The sequence below is a fragment of the Cinclus cinclus genome, chromosome 27, assembly GCF_963662255.1.
Source record: "Cinclus cinclus chromosome 27, bCinCin1.1, whole genome shotgun sequence".
Classification (NCBI taxonomy): domain Eukaryota; kingdom Metazoa; phylum Chordata; class Aves; order Passeriformes; family Cinclidae; genus Cinclus; species Cinclus cinclus.
The window spans coordinates 5627998-5648922 of record NC_085072.1 but is presented as its reverse complement, the minus strand read 5'-3'; the positions used below and the strand labels follow the sequence as shown (position 1 = coordinate 5648922).

General features: G+C 56.2%; 1 protein-coding gene across 6 annotated transcripts; it reads left to right on the top strand.

The window, feature by feature from the left end:
- Window positions 1–3248: 3248 nt before the first annotated feature.
- Window positions 3249–18195, top strand: KCNC4 (potassium voltage-gated channel subfamily C member 4). 6 transcript variants are annotated; one of them, XM_062509505.1, is made up of 5 exons: window positions 3249–3416; window positions 5234–5980; window positions 10352–11288; window positions 12736–12918; window positions 18059–18195. In XM_062509505.1, the coding sequence occupies exons 1-5, from the start codon at window positions 3249–3251 to the stop codon at window positions 18193–18195; spliced, it is 2172 nt and encodes a 723-aa protein (XP_062365489.1). The 6 variants fall into 6 exon arrangements, with proteins under 6 accessions (XP_062365489.1, XP_062365490.1, XP_062365492.1 ...); XM_062509506.1 differs by lacking the exon at window positions 3249–3416 and adding an exon at window positions 11893–11929 and having other exon boundaries at window positions 5330–5980; window positions 10352–11283; window positions 12780–12918; XM_062509508.1 differs by lacking the exon at window positions 3249–3416 and having other exon boundaries at window positions 5330–5980; window positions 10352–11302; window positions 12807–12918.
- The last annotated feature ends 2730 nt before the right edge of the window (window positions 18196–20925 follow it).

The following is a 20925-nucleotide window of genomic DNA, read 5'->3' as shown; positions in this document are numbered from 1 at the left end:
TCACATTAAGCCCCAGCACCTCCCAGAAGCAACTCCCACTGCCTTCCAGTGGCCCCCACCCTTCCCGAGCGTGGGTTTCACGGACAGGAGCGGGGCCGAGTGGCCTTGGTGGCCTTGGGAGGGACATAGCACAGCCATGGGAACACGCAGGACGCGGCTGCTTCCCCTGGGACAAGCACAACACTGGCGAAACCCTCCCGTACAGGTAAAGCACAGAGCTCTATGACGCGTCCCGTGTCCCCTGTAGCCGCAGTAGTTCCCACGTGTGCCGGGCGGGGCCGGGCTGCGCCCCCCGGGCTCCTCGGCCATCGAGAGAAACCCTCCAAGAGCTGTATCGGAGTCTGATTAAAAGTCTCTTCTTACCAAATCTCTCCTCACCGAGTCTCTTCTGTGCCTCTGTTTCCTTTCTTGGGTGGGCTTTGGGGTCTCTCTGAGGTTTAGGGTGGCAGAGGCATAAAGCAAAGGGCCACGGGTGGCGAGGTCTGTCCTTCCCTGTTCTGTCCCACTGTTGTCCTCCTGTCTCCCCTCATCCCTTCCTCCACCCAGCATCAGCCTCTGCAAGGCCCTTGCTCAGAGCGAGCTGTCTGTAGGTGCTCCAGGGGCGCCGTGGAGGTTGTTTTCCATCCTGGGCCAGTATAACCAGTATGTCCTGGCTTTCCAGGGCACAGGGACTGGGAAGTGCAGCCTCTGCTCCTCTCCACAATGTCCTGCTGACAGTGCTGGAGGCTTATCCTGACTGCTGGGAGTCTGGAGACCCTTCCTGCAGAAGGACCAAGGGTTTCCAGCAATCCCAGATGACTTGAACTGCTGGGAATTAGCTTAGGTTAGCTGGGGAGTGTGGCTGCCTCTTCCTTTCCCTCCCATTTCTGGTAGCTTGTTTGGCTTCTCCAGAGCTGCTTCAGAGAGCCTGAGGAAGGAAGGAAGAGAGCAGGAGAGTGGACCCAGATGAGACACCCACACTGGGGATGCTGTGGGGACAGTGCCATGACCCTGAACTGAACCTGTCCCCACGCAGTGGCAGCTGTGGGGAAGCAGGGAAGATCTTTTGGGCACCATCTGGAGATGTTGGTGCAGGACTGGGACAAGGGTCTGGCACGGCTGGGGGAGCAGAACTGCCCAGGGAGGGGACAGGAGGTGGCACAGGTTTATTTGTGTCCCAGAGGACATCCAGGACCCAGCTCTGGGGCAAAACATCCCCCAGGAGTGATGACCAGGACAACGGGAAAAGTAGGGCAGCTCTGACCCCAACACAGCCCAGTTCTGTGGGAGCAGGGATGGAGATCCTGGCTCAGGGTAACGCCAAGTGCTTGACAGGATACACGTGTGGTGTCACTGCTGTGCTGAACCAGCTGAATTCAGGCCTTCCTGTGCTCCCAGGGTCTGAGAGAGGGTCTGCAGGTGGCCAGAAGATCCCAGTCCCAGGGGCTTCCTGAAAACAGCTGAGAGAAACAAACTGGAAAGGGCAATTCTGGTCCTTGGGGGCTGGAAAAATGATGCAGAAATGGGCCCAAATGTGGAATTTAAGCCAAATACATTCTATTTTAAAAACCCCACAAGTATTGAACTTCCTGTGACAGGGAGAGAGGTTTCAGAGCCTGGTGGGAGGTGAAGGATGTTGCTGTCAGATGTGGGGGTGGGTTTTGGATGTCCCATCTCAAAACAGCTCTGGACCAAGCTACGGGCACGAGATGGGATCGGACACGAGGTGGAGCTGCTACAGCAACATCTGCAGCGATTCCCTGAGCACCTCGGAAAGGGAAAGGACGTCCTGATGCTTAAAGACAGGGAAACCGAGGCACAGCACCTCCTCACGAACCGCTCTCGCTCATTCCAAAGCCAGACAATCCCCACCACCGCTGTCCCCACTCCAGCCCAGCCCCCTCCCGTTCCCAAGTCGCTTTTATGGAGCGAAATTGCGCCAGCGATGCCGCGGATGGAGCCAGATTCTCCCCAGACCCCGGCACGCTCCGGCGCCCGTGTTGTCCCTGGCGGAGCCCCAGGCGGGGCGCAGGACACGAGGTGGCACTGTGTGACAGAGCATGGCACACACCGCCCCGCCAGGAATTCGGGGAGCGCTCCCCACCCCGGAGTCAGGGGATGTGTGAGCTCCCCTTCCAGGCTGAGCTCATGCAGGGATGGGGCTGCAGACTCTGTCCGCTGCTAAAATGAGTAATTGTAGCAAAAAAAAAAATAAAAAAAAAATTCCCCTGGCAGAGGCAGAGAGCAGAGACAGAGAGCAGAGACAGAGCCTGTGACAGATTTTTTTGGGGGGAGACCCACCTCCAGCAGAGAGTCTAGAAAGATTTCTTGGGGACCACACACTGGGGATTGGAGATGAATCTGTCCCACCAAAAACATGAGGGCAGAGACCTTGTTTGAAGCATCCAGGTGTTCCTGAGGACAACACGGCTTTCATTAACAAGATTCTGGGCTGGAAGGACCTGGAGAGGTTGGTTTGGCCATTTCTACACCAGAGCAGGATTGTCTCTCCCTAAACTGCTGCAGTCCAAACTGCTGCAGTCCACCCTCCTCCTCTGTCCTTCCATGGACAGACACCTTGAGGCATCGCAGCGTGTTCCCAACCTCTCTCTGAGGCCACTGAGCCCCCTGAGCATCCTGTGCTGGTCTCTCCCCACCTCTGGGGATGTGTCTGATGTGCTGGACCATGGGCCAGGCTCAGGGTGCTGTGCTGGGTAACAGGAAGAGATCATGGGTGGGAGGGGACCCAGAGACCCCTTACCATGTCCTCAGGATCCACCCAAGGCTTTCCAGTTTAGAGCTGATCCTCCCTGAGATCTCCCAGGTCCTGCTCTTCATTCCATCCTTTGTCTGGATGTTATATGAGATGGCTTAAGCCTTGCAGGACATCCCTGCAGAAGTAACTCCTTCTTGATCCAAAAAGCCCTTCATTCATCCAGCTCTTTCCATTTCCTCTCTTCCCTCTATTTTCTTCTTCTTTTTTTTTTTTTTTTCCCATGGACATTAAAAATCAGAAGGCATATTTAGAGAGCAGACAGCTTTGGGCGGGTGTTGCTGGCTAAAAGATCCCTTCCTTCCCCAGAAACAACTCATTTGTCTGCTTGGCCACCTCCTCCCACCCAGGAGCGGCCGCGCTTGGGTGCACGAAGCTCTTCCTGGCGGGATGAAAGTCGACAGATAAAATATTAGCATCAGGTCTCAGCATTCCTTCCTCCTGGCCAAACTCGCATTACGACGATGAGGAGCTGAGCTGCGATGCCTGGCCGGTGATGCAAGGCTCGATTTTTCCAGCACGGTTTTCCCTCGGGCTCCAGGCTCTCCCGCTGGTGCAGCTCCGGGTGGTTTGGGTGTGGAGCTCCGCCAGCCTCCGCCCGCTCGGGATCCGGCCCTGGAAGCTGTGGAGTTGCAGTCACAGCTGGAGCAGGGCTTTCTTGGTGGTAAGATTCGAGCGTGGCTCTTGTGCCTCGTGGATTTTCTTGGGTGGAGCGTTTTCCCCAGCCACCCCCAATGCCCCCCAGATTTTGGGGGCACTTCACTGAGGGGACAAAGCTGGGCAGGGGGTGAGGAGGGGCCCTAGTGGGGTGAAAATGCACCACACAGCCAGGGGGGGGGTGCAGAGAGGGGTGCTGAGGCAGCATCCCCCAGAACACGTCCCCTTGCCCTGCACCAAGAACTCTCTTATCCAAGTGCTGACCCTCCTGGATGAGACCCCCACCCCAGTAACAGGTCTGTGCTGGGCTTGGATCCCTTCTATGACCCCAAAAACATCCCCCAGCCCCCTCCGTGCAGCAGCACCAGCAGTGGCAGTGCAGAAGTAAGCAGTGCTGGCAGGATGAGTTCCTCAGGTCTTCACCTGGGTGACAGCTTTGGCCCTGGGGCACAAGCTCTTCACCTCCTCCCCAGCCCCAGGAGCTGGGGCTGAGCATCACCGGCATTCCGGGGGATCGGAGCCCCCAAGGAAGGGGGCTGAGGGGAAAGGCCCCGGGGGCTGGGGTGGTTGGTACCCCGAGCCCCGGAAGGCGCTGCAGGAAAGGGGCATCTCACACGCAGGAGCAGAAACAGGGCGGAGAGATGCTCAGGGAGGGTGGTGGGAGGGGAGGGGGGTCAGGTCTGAGTGCAGCCTCCCAGCTCCCCACCGGCCCCGGGGTCGGTCCCTCCTGACCTCTCGGTGAGCGAGGGATTGCGAGCCAGGGAGGGATGGGATCTGCGGGAGCCTCTGCCAAGAGCTGGCTCCAGATCCGCAGGCAGCTCTGGGCTGCATTTCCCCTCCGGCGCGAAGAGGAGCTGGGGTGTCCGGGGTTCACTCCTCGCTGACACCGACCCCCCGAGACCCTCACCGGCACGTCGGGCCCCGCGGGGAGGTGAGCCGGTGCCGGGGGGTGCGGGGGAGCAGGGGGTAGGCGGAGGGTTGTGTTGGAGGTGGAGGGGACGAAGGGATGGATGGATGGAGGGATGGGAGGATGGAGGGAGGGGATGGATGCGGGGATGAGAGGGAGGGCAGCGGCGGGGGGGGCACCGGGCGGGCTGCGGGGCTGGGCGCTGGGCCGGGGGGTCCCCGGCCCCCCGGCGGGGCGGCGCCGGTTCCCGTAACCCCACCGCTCGCTCCCAGCCCTATAAAAGCCCCGCCGAACCCCGCAGCCGCTCCCGCCGCCTCCCTCGCACCGAGCCCCGCGGGGAGGCACCGCCGGGGAGCAACAGGCCCCCCCCGGGCCGGGCAGGCGTGAACGGGGACCCCCGGAGAGGGAGAGAGGGAGGGGGGGCGGAGAGGGCGCATCCATCCCCCCTTCTCTCCGCCGGGAACCGGGGAAGAGCCCCCCGGCCGCCGCCGCCTGGCCGAGCCCGGCCCGGGGGGGGGGCGGAGGGAGCGCGGAGCCGCCGGAGCGGGAGGGGCGGGCGGCGGGGCCCCCCCGCGCCTGGCGCTGCAGGTACCGGGAGGGGGGGACACACCGCCCGGCCGGGCTCAGCATCCCCCCATCCCTTCCCCAGCGTCCTCCCGGCCGGGCCCGCATCCCCCCCCGGCTGCCGCACTCCCCCGCCCGCTCCCGGCCCCCTCCATCCCGCACTTGTTGCTGCCCGGCAGGGCTGGGCTGGCTCCCGGTTTAGGGCGGTTTTATTTGGGGGGGGTGGCTTTGGAGGGGGTGGAGGTTGCAGCCTCCCCTGCTGTCCCCCAGCAGCCGGCGGTGTCCGGCGCGGCTCCAGCTTGCTCCCCCCGAGGCCAGAGCCAAGCCTGAGCCCCCCCTTTTCCCCTCCCCAGTCCCATCTCTGTCCTCCCCTCCCGCCTTCGCTGAACCCCAGCTCCTCTCCCGGAGGAAGGGTGCACGCTGTGAGCATCTCCCATCCACCGAAATCTATGATCAGCTCGGTGTGTGTCTCCTCCTACCGTGGACGCAAGTCTGGGAACAAACCACCCTCCAAAACATGCCTGAAGGAAGAGATGGGCAAAGGGGAAGAGTCGGACAAGATCACCATCAATGTAGGTGGCACCCGGCATGAGACCTACAAAAGCACCCTACGGACTCTGCCGGGCACCCGCCTGGCCTGGCTGGCTGACCCCGATGCCCAGAGCAACTTTGACTTTGATGGTAAAAGCAACGAGTTCTTCTTCGACCGCCACCCCGGGATCTTCTCCTACGTGCTCAACTACTACCGCACCGGGAAGCTGCACTGCCCTGCGGACATCTGCGGGCCCCTCTTCGAGGAGGAGCTCACCTACTGGGGCATCGACGAGACCGACGTGGAGCCCTGCTGCTGGATGACCTACCGCCAGCACCGCGACGCCGAAGAGGCCCTGGACATCTTTGAGAGTCCCGAGCCTGGTGGAGGGGCTGCTGGAGAGGAGCCTGAAGAGGAAGGGGGTAGGGAGATGGCCCTTCAGCGCCTGGGCATGGATGACAGGCCCCCAGGGGCGGCGGGGGCTGCTGGAGGAGGTGGCTGCTGCCGGAACTGGCAGCCCAAGATGTGGGCGCTCTTTGAGGATCCCTACTCGTCCAAGGCAGCGAGGGTAAGCTCCCAAAACGTGCCCGTGGGGAGCGGGGATGGGGCCGTGCTGGGGCCGTGGTGGGGCTGGTCTGGGGCTGTACTGGGGCTGTGTCTTCACCTCCCCATCCCCGAGACTGACTTTCCTGGTGGGTTACATGAGGCCCCCCCATAACTGTCCCACTCCTACTGTGGGACATGTGAGCCATCTCCCATCCTACAGGACATCTTTTCCATTGTCTCCCAATCCCCTCCCAACACATCACATCTGGGAGAGCTGGGCTGAAACTGTGGCCAAGCACAATCCCTGTCCCCTCTGCACCCTTGAGTGCATCCTGGGCACCTCCTGGGCACACGGCGATGAGGGATTATCCTTGGCAGGACTGACTCCTGGCAGAGTTTCAGGATGCTCTAGGATAGGATGTTTGGGTTCCTCTTGCTGGGCTGCACGATGCCAAAACCCACATTTACCAGCCCAGCTTTGGAATGGAGGTCAGGGCTGGGGGTCAGGTCCCGCAGCAAACGGGATCCTCGTGCTTGTCCCCAAGCAGCTCATGCTCCTCATGTGTAGGAACTGCAGCCCCAAAGGACACCCCGTGACCGCTGTCCCCTCTGGGGCCACCCCCGCAGCACACGGAGCCAGCACACCCCAGACACGGTCCCACAGCCCCCTCACCACGCGTGGCCCCGGTACCGTGTGTGAGCCCACGTGAGCTCATCCCCACCCCACAGATCCCACCACCCTCCCTGGGCAGGCAGGCAGTCCCTACCCACGGGTACCGATGTGCCCGGGACGTGTCCCCCCAGACCAGGTGTGTCTGCGGGCTCCCGGCTCTGCGCATGTGTCTCATCTCCCAGTTCCTCGTGGATCATCCCCAAAGTGCTGCCCACCGACCCCCGGTACCCACCTGTACCCACCCAGCCCCTGGCACGCCCAATGTATAAATCTGCCTCACACACACAGGCAGGCAGTTGGGATCGAGATGAATTCTGGATGCTTTTAGAGGTGTAAAAAAGCCCCATCGATGGTAAGAAATTCTGCAGGCATTTCACACCCACGAGCAGTGTGCGGGGCAGGGGTCAGCTTGGCAAGGAGGTGTTTTTGCAGCGAGTTAGAGCAACATACACACACACACACACACACACACACACACACACACACAGAGAATGCTCGGGCAGCAAGAGCTGAACCCATTTTAAAAGGGTACCCCCTCCTTTGCCCATCTCTGAGGGCTCTTCACCCTGGAGAGATGCTCTGAGTGGTGTAAAGCTCCAAATAAAAAAATTAAACAAAATTAAAAATAAACCCAAGCACAATAATTCAACTCATTTTTTTCCCCGTGGTGTTATTTGGTTCTGTTTTTCCTGTGTGCTGTGCTGTCCCTGGAAGGCTTTAGCAGGAGGAATGTATTGGAGGGAGCAGAGATGGTTGTGATTGAGGCCCAGCTGGGGCTGGAGTGGGACCAGTTTGTACTGGGATCTCCCTGCTTCCTTCTCACTGTTCTAGATAAATGTTCGGCTCAGCAGTGCCATGGGAACGATCAACTTCCAGAGGCAACAGGAAAAAAGACTGGTATAGTTTTGCCATCACTTAGGAGAACTGCTCTGGCAAGAGGGGAAACTGAGGCACAGAGCAATGCAACCAGCCCAAGGGAGTGCACCCAGCTCCTGGCTGGAGTCCCCATCCAGCGCTGGGATGCTGCAGGATTCATGAGCATCTATCTCTGTGGGCACAGCATTCCTGGTGCTGCCCTGGCTTTTGTGGTGGATGAGGCTTGTGGTGGTTGGGATTTCTTCAATACCCCATTTTGGATCTCCCCCTTTCTTGCCAGAGCCAAAGGGGTGCTGCTGGCTCTGGAACGTGCTGGAGAAGCTGAACAGCATGTTGTCAAACCTTGGGAAGCAGCAGTCCCAGGCTGTCCATGTAAAGTCTCTCCCTCTCTGTGTGGCAGCTGTGACTAAGAGTCCCAAGAGCTGAATTTCTCTGGTCCTTGCTCCTCCTCTCCGTGGAGCAGCCCCTCGGGCCCTGACTCAGTTGGCTCCTTGTTATTCCATCTTTCTATCCCTCCAACACTTCTCCTGAGCTGGCAACTGTGTGAGCACATGCTAAGAAATCTCTCCCATGTTTCAGCCCATTTTCCGTGCACCATCGATGGCCATGGGGTCCCTGGCTCCTCAATCCAGTCCACTCAGGGAGTATTTGGTCCCTGGTGCAACTGCTGTCCCAGCTGAACCTTAACACCTTTCCTCCCCATGGGAAACTGCCCTGGCTGTGAATTTACCTCTACGTCCAAACTCGTCTTAGATGCAGCTGCTCATTATTTTTTCCCTTTGCAGCCAAACTTGGAGAGTCCTGACCTCACTTTCATGGGGATTTTCAGGCTAGTGATCCTCTGTAGGGTCACGGAATTTTTGGGAGCACCCATACTCAAGCTGTTGAGTGCAGTTCAAGATTGTGTAGGACATCAGCAGGTTCTGGAGGACTGGTTTGGTGGGAGTTCTGGTGTGCACTGGAAGTACTAGGTATATACACAGATTTTATTTTATTTCAAAGGCATTTTTGAGAAAGCACTTAAGCTTGGAGCAGAGGTTGAAGCTGAGGTGAGACATCTTGGGTCAGTCACAGAACTGGAGCAGCACTCTGGAAGGACACGATGGTTGGCACTGTTTGTGAACCCAACTCTTCTATTTTTAAAGACTAATTTTGCTCCTTGGGCTGAATCAGGTCTCACCTCACACCAAGCTGCAGGGCTGCTTCATTATTCAAGTATTTGAATAGTCTCACTCCCTTCCTGGGGAATTTTTTTTCTGTCTACTTTGCTTTAAGTCTAAATTTTTACTCTTCAGGTTTTCCCAAGATTCCCCATCCAGGGAAGCTCAGGAACGTGACTCAGCCCTCAGCTGAAAAGCGGATTATTTTGGCTGTGCTACCACTGTGTAGAGACACTTATCTGGTTAAGCTGGCCTTGTTTTAAGATCCCAGTTCTCTTGGATTTGTTTCCCAGATTGCACATGACTGATGAGCCTTCAGAGCTGAATCCCCATGCGTGATCCAAAGGGGTCTGATTGAGGGGTGAGGATCATCTCATTCCATTCCCAAGCAGGAGTCTCCCACTGGGCAGGAGAATCATCTTCCAGGGGTTTCTCCATCATTTAATGCCTGATTTAAACTTCACACCAAACTCCTGCGGGGCTGATTCTCTCTGTTGCAGACCCACACTGGCCTGCCCTTGGGGACATCCCTCCAGGGTGCTCCTGGCAGGCTCAGGGCTGCCGGCACAGCACTGCTGGTGTCCGGGGTCGGGTGTTTCTCCAGCGTGACTCAGGCTGTCTCTGCTGCTGATTCACTCCAGCCCAGGATCCCGGCTCTCGCCCGGAGCAGGCTCACAGTGCAGCTCTGCCAAGAGCAGCTGCTTGGGTGCCTTTGACAGCAAAAGGTCTCATCCTGCTTGGTGCAGGTACAGCAGAGGGGCTGCAGTAGGACCTGCTCCCAGGAAGCTGAAAGCACCTCGTGCTTTTGTGCTGGAGGAAGGTAGAACAAGAGTTTTTCTGTTCTGAAGCCTTTTTTATTAGTGGGGGGTTGGCTCTTGGAAACAGATGCTCCAGGTAATGGGGTTTCCACGAAGGAGGGAGGGAGCTGAGCAGGATTGATAGGAGCACAACAAGGTGCTGTTTGTGACACAGCTGTGACATCCAGTGTGTGCTGTCAGCCGCTCCTCACTCACATTCAAGGCGAGGAGAAGGGAGGAGGTGACAAGGAGAGGACAGTGGTCTTCCTGCTTGGGCAGAGCAGAGAAATGGGAACATCTGGGGGTCACCAGGTCCAGACATCAGCAGGAGGCTGAACTCTGCCTGCTCCTCTCGTCGTCCTGCCCTCCCAGTCCTGGACCTCCTGTGGGCACATCACCCACCACCGACCCTCAGGGAGGGGTTGAAAGGATGTCTCTGACACATCCAAACCCCAAAACTCACTGTTGTGAACAGCGTGAACCCGGCATCTCGAGGGGTTTGTGGTGAATGTGGGGGAAAGCTCTTTGAATTTGTCCTGTCAAAATTCCCTTTTCATGTCTGCTCCCACTGGAAGACTGCTCCAGTCCCAGGCTGTCCCAGTTCTCCCTCATCCCCACATTCCTGGCACATGTCCAGGCTTGGCTGGAGCCCAGCATGCCTTCTCCTATACTGATTGTAGCACTTGGACAAAGTGGGGATCCTGGACTGATGGCTCCAGGCACTGAGGTTTGCTGTCAGCTCATGGGAGAGGTCCAGGGTTCCCTCCTCATTCTCCACCCTTGGTCTTGGGGCTGTGGGTGGCAGCATCTGGAGTGTTCTGACCTCCTCCAAACAGAAGAGGTTGGCCCACATCAGCTCACAGCCTGTGCAATTTTGACTTTTGCAGGTGGTTGCTTTCGCCTCGCTTTTCTTCATCCTGGTCTCCATCACAACCTTCTGCCTGGAGACGCACGAGGCCTTCAACATCGACGTCAACGTGACGGAGACCCTGGTGGTTGGCAACACCACGACGGTGCTGCTGACGCACAAAGTGGAGACGGAGCCCATCCTCACCTACATCGAAGGGGTCTGCGTGCTGTGGTTCACACTCGAGTTCCTGGTTCGCATCATTTGCTGCCCAGATAAGCTTCTCTTCATTAAAAACCTGCTCAACATCATTGACTTCGTGGCCATCTTGCCCTTCTACCTGGAGGTGGGTCTCAGTGGCCTGTCCTCCAAAGCTGCCCGGGACGTGCTGGGCTTCCTACGGGTGGTGCGCTTCGTCCGCATCCTCCGGATCTTCAAGCTGACGCGGCACTTTGTGGGTCTCCGGGTGCTGGGCCACACGCTCCGGGCCAGCACCAATGAATTCCTGCTCCTCATCATCTTCCTCGCTTTGGGGGTCTTGATTTTCGCCACCATGATCTACTACGCCGAGCGGATCGGAGCCAAGACGTCCGACCCAACCGGGAGCGACCACACTCACTTTAAGAACATCCCCATCGGGTTCTGGTGGGCCGTGGTCACGATGACGACCCTGGGCTATGGTGATATGTACCCCAAGACCTGGTCGGGGATGGTGGTGGGGGCCCTGTGTGCCCTGGCCGGGGTGCTGACCATCGCCATGCCCGTGCCCGTCATCGTCAATAACTTTGGGATGTACTATTCATTGGCCATGGCCAAGCAGAAGCTGCCAAAGAAGAAGAAAAAGCATATACCCCGTCCGGCACCGCTGGACTCCCCCACCTATGGAAAATCTGAGGAAAACTCCCCCCGGAACAGCACCCAGAGCGACACCTGCCCTTTGGCAGTAGAGGAGGGGGTGACTGAGCGGAAACGGTCAGGTGAGACCCCAAAGGTGGGGCCGAGGGAGGGGGAGACCTCCAGGAGCACCCAGGGCAATGAGTTTGGTGTCCTGTGTCCCCGAGTCCCTGGGGATGGTGCAGGCTGTGGCCCCCAGCTCCAGCTGGCTGAGACCTTGGACCCCTCAGGCGTGAGGGTGCTGGGGGCTGTGCTGGAGGACCAGGGCGCTGCAGGTCACGTTCCCTATCCAAGCAGGGGGGGAAGGCCACATCCTGCTTTCCCAAAGGCCATATCCTTCCCTCCTAATGACACAGATCAAGCCACCTTGGTGGGTTTCAAGGTGTCCCTGCCTAACCCACCTCCCCCTTGCAGTGACAGAGGTAAGGCGACTCGCCCTGCTCCCATGTTATCCTGGTCATGCCCTTGGAACAGCTTTTCCCTTTGCTTCCTCCCACCATAAATCAGGGTAACCTTCAGCAAAACTGATAAATCCATTGACATTCTCTGGGGCTTGACCCCACCTCCTCATTCATCTGCTGGTAGACAGAATCCCTGCCCTGCTGTACCAAATCCTGAGCAAAACCCACCCCTGGATATTTATTTTTTTCATCTCACACACTGAGCTGAAGTTTGGTGTTTGGCCAGTGCTTCCTTTGGATCAGGAGAAGGCACAGCTCCAGCCGTGGGGGATAACCCTTGGGCTATCTCTGGGGGTCTGTGCAAGCCCTGCCCCATTGTCAGTGCTGGCCATGGTGGCTGCTCTGTCCCTTTTGTCTTGGTTTGCTGCCAGTGGCACCCCCGGGGTGTCAGGAACAGGAGGCACCATGGTGGGGCTGTGTCCTGCACCAACACTGAGGTCAGCTCTGGGCAGCTGCACATCTGGCCACACATGTTTAACAGTGATGGGCCTTCCCATGCTGGGAAAACAGGGAGCCCTGGGTGCCCCAAACAGCTCTTTTCCTTTATAAATCTCCTTTTCCCACATGCCTGTGAATCCCATCTGCCCCAGGAGCCCTGGCAGCAGGGAGCAGTTAGAGCCAGGAGCTCAGGCCAGGCCCTCACGTGGCAGAACATCCTCTCAGCCAACGAACCAGGCAGCCAGGGGACATAAATTAGCACTTCCCACTACCCCGAGCAGCCCGTTCCTCAGCAGTGTGAATTTTGGAGAGCTAATTCCCTCCAATTAGGTGGGTGGATCTCAAAATCCTGGGGTGTTTCATCCCCAGCTTTGGTTTCATGCAGGTTTTATAACCCTCAGCAGGGCTAGATCTGCTTGGAATTCTCCTGTCTTGGTCCTGCTCCCCTGGCTGCTCTAAATGAGCATGACCAGGCTGGGATCAACACCTGAACTGGTGGGTGTTGCTCTGGGCCATCTGCAACCTGCTCTTCTGCTTCTTTATGTGGTCTGACCAACCCCTTCTGGCCACCCTGAGCACTTTCTCCTGTAGGTTTGTCAGCTGCTGATGGGTCTCTGCCACCTCCTTGCAGACTCCAAGCAGAACGGTGAGGCCAACGTGGTGCTGTCGGACGAGGAGCAGCCGCTGTCCCCGACGGACGAGGAGAAGCGGCCGATGCGGCGCTCCAGCACCCGGGACAAGAACAAGAAATCCTCCACGTGCTTCCTGCTGGCCACGGGGGACTTCTGTGCAGCAGATGGAGGCATCCAGAAAGGTATGGCTGGAGGTGTGAGCAGGAGTTGGGCAGGGAGGGAGAGGTGGAGGCTGAGTTTTGTTGGGCCGATCCAAGACTGGTTCATCTCCATCCACCTGCCTGGCTGTTCTCTGCTCCCCAAATCCATGTCTTCCTGCCTCTCCATCTGCTTCACCTCTGTCCAACACATCTCTCCGTGCTGGCTCCACATTTTGTTTTCTCCTCCCCAGTTGTCCCCATTTGGGGTCTGTGACCCTGTGCTGACCTCCCTGAGGACAGAATGCTCCAACCTCTGCCCCTCCCTGGGGTTCAACCACTCACGTCTGGCTGGTGTGAGTGGGACATCTCTCCTGGGGATATGGTGAGGTTGCGACTGAAGGTGACCAAAAGGTTTTCAGTAGGGAAAAAAAAAAAGAAAATCCAGAGGCTTTTCCCTTCCTCTCCCCTCCGGTGGCTTTCATTGGGTTGGAGCGTGGGGAGCTGTGATGTGTCAGGTGCTGCCTTGCCAGCAGCTCTGGGCTGCCAGAAAGGCTCCTCTGGGTTAGGAACAGGAGCTGTGCTAAGTGTTGAGGTTTTCCATGGGAAACTGAGGGGGAGATGAGTCAGGAAAACAAGAAACTCTTCTTCCCATGACAGAACAAAATCTTCTTCAACCTGGTCCCAGACTTGTCTGCTCCTCTGCCGTCTCCCATCACTCCAGCCCCAGAGAGGGTAAATCCAGCGCCCCAAAATCCAGCTGCACCCTTGATTGCTGGGATAGCTCTCAGGGCACAGCTCAGTTTTCCAGTTGTGCAGTGTTTTGTGTGTCCAGGGTGGCGTGGGATGCTGCAGCTGCAGAGCTGACCTACTTCTACCTCCCTGGTACCAAGTGATGCCCGTAGCTCACAGGGAGCTCTCTGGGAGCCAGGACCAGGCAGGAGAAGGGAGGATGTGCTGCATCTCGGAGCTGCTCCCCAAAACCTGTTGGTGCTTTGGAGAGCCTCAAGGGTTTGTTACTTTGGGAACTGCTTGGGATGGCACAGACTGGATGGGATGCAGGGAGGTGTTTGAGGCAATCACATTTATCAGTAGTAGAAGTGAATTGGTTGTTTCCTCCTGGGAAATCAAGGATTCCCTTTGGCATTGTTGCTCAACCTCAGAAAGAGGACAAAGAGGAAAAGCTTTGCTCATCCTTGGGGTACCACCAAATATCTGCTTGGAATGCCTGAGGTTTTTTCCCTGGAAGTGCCTTTTCCTGTGAAGTTAGTCTCTTTTCTTAATGCCTGTTAATGTGGAGAGGGGAGACAGGTTTAGTCCCACTCCAGTCTGGAATGCTGGACTGGAAGCGATGGAGGAGACGCATGAAAGCCAATGTTGATCTTCCTCCTTAGAAAATGCTGAATTCAGGCTTCAGCTGAAGAATTTCAATCTGGTCCCACTGAAGCCAGGAGAAGTGGAGCAGCTCTAAGAGAAACCTGAGCTGCTTTCACCCACTCCCAAATCCTATCACTGGATTGAAGGAGACCAGGAGATTTCTGTCCTTGTGTGGCGGCAGCAGCAGCTCTTTAAAAGGGCACTGTGGTGATTGTTCTTGGGGTGTTCTGGTGTTTTCCCTGCAAATTTCAGAGTGCCTTTTACACTTTAAAACAGAAGGTGTGTGCAGCTCACTCATCCCCATGTTGCTGGAATGATGTTGCACCTGGAGAAAGCTGGATCTGGTGTCCAGAGGGGCTCCAGTGATGCTCCAGTTGCTTTTGGGAAGAGGGAATCTCAGTACCTGTGTCCTGTTTGGGCTGCGGGACAGATGGGTGGGAGGCTGTCCTGGGAGGTCAGGGCTGGCCTAGTGAAATGCTCCAGTATGGCCAGGGGTGACCAGAGATGACCAGAGGTGACCAAAGTGACCAAGGGGTGAAGCAGCCTCCAGCCAAAATCCACTGGGAGCCGCAGAGGCACCTCCTCCCCTGGGCTTGATTTATCTCCTGCTGAGGCTGTTTGTTCTGGTACTGGGATGCTGGCAGCTCTGCAAATTGAGATGAGCTTGGTTCTGAGCCCGACTCTCTGATGGCCATCTGTCAGATCCTGGGACAGGTACTGGTGTCTGTACAAGCTGTGGAAATCAGGAGAGGGAGCTGGTTTGGGAATAAGCTGCAGATCTCCTCATCCATTGTGATTTAACCCCAGCTCCAGGAGTTGTTCTTGTTGGGGCAGCTCGGAGAGATGAGCTACTCCTGCCCTTGGACCTGAGCCTGGAGCAGATTGAGCTGGATTGCTGTGGATTCCTCTGTGGATTGTGTTTCTTGGTCCTGTGGCTGCCTCCAGTGGGATTGTTTTGCATCCCTGGCTTCCAGGGATGGTTTCAGACCCTTTATCTCCCCTCAGCACTGGGGTTCTGCTCAGCAGTTCCCAAAAATGTGTCCTGCTGGATGCAGACACCTTGGCACGGGGCTGTTTTGGCACAAAAGCTCTGTCCTCTGCTGGGATGGAGGAGCAGGGTGAGTCCAGCCAGTGAGACTGGTTAGGATGGAACCATGGAATCACCTGGGAAAAGAGCTCAACAAGCCAAATCTTCCCGCAGCTGTCCCCAAATGTGAGGAACCATGTCCCCAAATGTCACATCTGTGTGTCTCTTAAAAATCCCCACCTCCTTTATCAGCACATTTATTAGCATGGCACAGCAGTAATTTTGGCTCTGCAGAACATCGTGCAGCTGATTTTCACTCTGCCCCTTGCTGTCAGTGCAGGGCCATGACTCTGACATGGCCTGAGCATGTGGGATGGGATGGGATCAAGCTGGGAATGCTCACGGGAGCATCCCCTGGAGCTGCCTGGCTTGGGGGGGGCTGAGGGCCAGCCCACATTTGCATGGGGACCTGCAAATTTTTTTTATTTATTTATTTCCTGTGTCACCAACAACAGGGCTCTCCTGGGCTTTGCTGTCTCTCTGCTTTACCCCATCCCATCTGCCCCCAGCTCGCCCCTGTGCCTGCTCAAGTGCTCAGAGCCGAGCTGAGCAGTGCCACGCTCCGGGAGGAGCCCCCGGGGGGGGGAGGCACACAAAGCTCTTTTCTGGGCAGCGAGCCTGTTCCTAAAGCAATCCCAGTGACTGTGGGTAGCCCAGGGCGAGTTACTGGGACACCAACTTTGTTTATCAGCTGTGGCAATTAGCAGAGCACAACCCCCTTGTGCCTTCACTCTGTGGTGGGAAACCTTGACAGCCTTGAGGGACTGTCTTGAGTTCCTTCCCAGGTGCTCCTGCAAGTGTGGCTTGGGATAAAGATGGAGAAAATGAAGAGCTGGCATCCCATTTCACAGGGTCTCTGGGGAAATCAAACATCTTTATGACCTTCTGTCCCAAAATGTGATGCTTGGGGCTTAATCAGAGTGAGAAGTGTGATTTTGCCCCCGTTTCTCTACCTGTTTGCACCCTTTTCTATTCAGAGTTTGGAGCGAGAGGCAGAGATCATCCCCATAAACCCCATCAGCAGGGCCCTGCATCGCTGCTCCCAGCCATCCCCAACCCCGTCACACTTCCTGCCAAGCTGCTGCTGTTTGGGTGCTGGATCCAGGCTTGCCCCAAACTTCAGGGAGCGCTGGGATCTCAGCGTGGCTGCTTCCCACACACGGCTCAGGGTGCCAGGGAAACGCATGAGCTCTCCAAAGGGCCTCACAAGGGCAAAACAGCAAGGGTGCAGTTTTTTGGGGAGTGTTGTGGGGAGCAGGGTGGTCTTTGCATCAGCTGCTGTGGGTGGGAAGCTCCCAGCTGCTCCCAGCTCAGGGCTGTGCTCGCTTCCCTCCTCGCTCGCTGTGTGGATCCGTGCCAAGGAGTGAATAAGGAAATTGCTCTTCTCCTCAGGCCTGCTTCTGTTCCTGCTGCCACTGCAGGGAGGGGAAAAGCTTTGCTGGAGTCAGCAACAGGTTTGGGCAGGTGTCCCTCTGTCCCCTGGACCTGCCTCTGCTTCACAGCTGGAGAGGCTGTGTCTCCTTTGGTGGAGAGATGTTGAAGAATCCCCGCTGTCTGCTGGGGCTGGGAAAAAAATGTCAAAAGGGGACAACCCCCAGATTTGCAGAGGTAGCGCTCTGGAGCCTTTCCCAGGGGATGTTCCTGTCTCAGCATCCCAGGGGGGTGTGAGGGTCATGCTGTGACTGCTCTGCTGTGAGCCTTGATCCCTGATCCAAGCCCAAACCAGCACCAGCAAAGCAGAACCCAAAGATGTGCCAGGAGCTCCCGAGGTGGGACACAGGGAGGGGTTCCCAGTCTGGCACTGCTGAAGGGGCCATCCATCACCTTGTTTTTCTGCTGTCAGGAGTTGCCTCCCTCTGCTCCCCCACACACACGCTGCTTCCATGTCTTGCTTTCCCTGGAACTCGCTGGTGCCTTGGGAAGGCTCAGGCTTGGCTGGGTTTGCTCCCCCGGGTGCTCTCAGGGAAGATCCAGGAGCTGGGACGTTGGGCTCATCGCAGCTGGGACCATCATTAATTTTCCATATTTTGGCACCAGATCCTGGGAACAGACTCATCCTTAGCAGTGGTACTTTGTGGACCTAAAAATCCAATTTTCAGTGCAAAGACTTTGTGTCTTTCCAGCAAGAAAAGTGGGCTTTTGACCTGTGAGAACATTTCCTCTGGCTGTTGCTTCTTCAATAAAAGCTAGAGAAATTCCTGGCTCCTTGGGAGAGTGTGAAGGGTTCCCATGCTTAAAGAAATAGAAATATTTGCTCTTGAATGCAATTCCCTATGGAAAATAATGAGCAAGTCTACCTGCTCCTTTCCACACAGAAAGGTGTCAGCAGCAGTTCACTACTACAGGGGTGTAAAAACCAGAGCTGGGGGGAATCACTCCTTCCAAATCCCAGATTTGTTTGAGTTCTGCCGCTTTTCCCCGTCTGCTTCAGCCCACAAAATCCCCAGACTCATTCCTCATTCAGAGCAATGTGGGAAACAGAACCCAACATTCCACAAGAGCAATTTGGTCTCCTCATTGATGACTTTAGAGTCCTGGATTTGGCCGGTGCCGCTCGATGTAGGGAGTGGGAAGGGCTGGAGGATCCAGGGGAGCCTGGCTGTCCTCAGAAAGCCCTTCCTGAATTTTTGTAGGGGGTTACTCGGGGTGTGGGTGCTCTCAGCTTCCCGAGCCTTGGGCAGGAGGCTGCTCGGCTCTAACCTGTCTGTTTTCTTCACCGAGGCTATGGAAAATCACGGAGCCTGAGCAGCATAGATGGTGTGGCAGGACCCGCGGTGGGGCTGGCTCCGCTGGCATCCCGCTGCAGCTCCCCCTGCTCCCTGCAGCGCCCCTGCTCCCCCGTCCCCTCCATCCTCTAAAAGGACCTCGCTGTGCCCTGTGTGTCCCTCCAGCCCGTCCCCACCACGCCGTGTCTCCAGTGCCCGGGGCTGGGACATCTCCATCCCCCAGGAGCTGGTTCTGATCCTCCCCAGCTCCCCCTGTAACATCTCCACTGACCTTGTCTCGTGTCCATGTGTACAGACAGTCCCTGGAGTAGGTGTTGGGGTACTTTTCCCCTCCTTGAAACATTATTCATCCTAAATAAACCCTGCAATTCCCTCTGGTATCAAGCCCTGCCTCCTGTGGGCCATTTGTGTTGGGCTAAAGGGTGCTGAAAACACAAGAAGGACAAGTTGACTCATAAAGTTATATCTCATTGTGCTGGAAATGGCTGAATTCAAATATTTTTAGGTTTGATTTTGTTTGTTTTTTTTCAAAACCAGCCCCAAGTTTCTGGAGGAAACAGATGAATAAACCTCTATTCCCTGCCCAGCAGAGGTTCCCCTCTTGTTTTGTGCCTTTTTCTGCCTAAATCCTACTTGTTCTTTCCCAGATTGTGTCTGCTTCTCTTCCCAACCTTAGGGATGGGCCTGAGGGCCTTGGAAACCAGCCCTGAGATCCCATGGAGGCTGCAGGCCCCTGGAAGAGGGTGCAGGGAGCACAGAGGCTGGGAAAATAGGTGTGGATACTCCCATGAAGAGCTGGGAAGGGGTGGGAACAGGAATAAAGGTCCTTGGGGAAGCTGCTGCTGGTGTTGGATAGTGGGGAAGAGAGATTTGAGGCAAAATGATGCCTAAATAGATGGGGGATGAATCCTTGTTCGGGATGGATGTGAGGTGGAGGGGCAGAACATTCCCATAGGGAAGGGAGCTGGGTTTGAACCAGGCTCTCCCCATCCCTGGGAGGATGAGGCTGGAGAGTCAAAATCCCTGTTCCACTACTGGGTTTTGCTCACATGTGTTGGTTTTTGGGATGATTTTGGATGATCTCAGGTGTCTTCCTCAACTAGAACAAACACTTCAGTCCCTGACCTCTGGCTCATTTCAGTTCTGTCCAGTTCAGCCTCCCTGGAGGTGTTTGGATTTTGGCTGGCTGCAAGGGGCTGCATTGGGGTGTCCAGCCCTGGTCTTGAATCCCCCCTGGTGCTCTCTTGGCCTCTCTCCTCACCCTGAGCAAGTCAGGGCTGGAGTCCAGGAACTTTTCTGGGGAGGAGAGCTTCCTTCCTTCCTTCCTTCCTTCCTTCCTTCCTTCCTTCCTTCCTTCCTTCCTTCCTTCCTTCCTTCCTTCCTTCCTTCCTTCCTTCCTTCCTTCCTTCCTTCCTTCCTTCCTTCCTTCCTTCCTTCCTTCCTTCCTTCCTTCCTTCCTTCCTTCCTTCCTTCCTTCCTTCCTTCCTTCCTTCCTTCCTTCCTTCCTTCCTTCCTTCCTTCCTTCCTTCCTTCCTTCCTTCCTTCCTTCCTTCCTTCCTTCCTTCCTTCCTTCCTTCCTTCCTTCCTTCCTTCCTTCCTTCCTTCCTTCCTTCCTTCCTTCCTTCCTTCCTTCCTTCCTTCCTTCCTTCCTTCCTTCCTTCCTTCCTTCCTTCCTTCCTTCCTTCCTTCCTTCCTTCCTTCCTTCCTTCCTTCCTTCCTTCCTTCCTTCCTTCCTTCCTTCCTTCCTTCCTTCCTTCCTTCCTTCCTTCCTTCCTTCCTTCCTTCCTTCCTTCCTCTCTGTCCCAGCTGTGCAAGAGCCCAAGGCAAGCAGAAAAGAAAAACTTTGTGCCTTGGCCTGGATCTTGGGGATGGATGACAGGAGCTGAGCACCGCATAGACCTGGTGCTGGAGCCAGAATTTTTGTGGTGAAATTGGGATGAGCTACATCCATCTTCTGCTCAGGATGTGCCATACTGGGCTGTACTGCTGATCCATCCCTCACAGTTGAGTTTGTGTGTTGGATACAGCTGCATTCCTTGTATTTCTGTAGTTGTGTATTCCCACAGCAGATGGACAGGGTGACAGGGCAGGTTCATGAATCACCCAAAATTCCATGAACTGGGCAAAGGGGTGGGTACAGCAGCACCATGCTGGTGCTTCTCTGGCTCATGGAAGCAGCAGGAGCTGGAATATCCCCATCCCCTGCCAGAGGGAAAGTCACCTTCCGTGACTTCAGTGGTATTTGGATCATAAATGGTTTATCCCAGGTCATGTGCTGACTTTGGGGATGAGCCATGTATGAAACCCTGTATTTTGCAGAAGAATCAGATCAAGATGCTCCAACTTGGAGGTTTGAGTCTCTTGGAGGTAGAGGATTAAACCCAGAGCAGCCACAGATCCCAGGAGACCCCATCTTTGCCTTTTCCCCCTCAGGGTCCCAGAGCAGCTCATCCCAATGCCAGAGTGGTTGCTTGGGGTGCAAAACCTTTGGTGGACCCCTCAAAATCTCATCCCCACCAGAGCAAGGAGGGTTGGGCATGAGCTGACACGGAGCTGGCAGGATGCAATTTTTAGCTGGGGCGTTATGCAACCCGGGAGAAGGGATGACTAATGTGCAAAAAGCTCCTCTAAAACAACCGAGCCCCAAAAGGGAGATGGAGGGATTTCAGTGGGAGGCACCAAACTGCTGAAAAACCCATTGCATCTTCTCCCTCTTCCTCCCCGCCTTCTTCTGAACAGGATTTGGGGGATGCAGGAGGGAGAAAACAGCTTGTTGTTATTTTTAGGTGGGGTCTGGGTTGGTTTTGGGGGCGAATTAGCACGGGTTAATCCCCGGGTAAAATTAGAAGAGGAGCTGTAGTG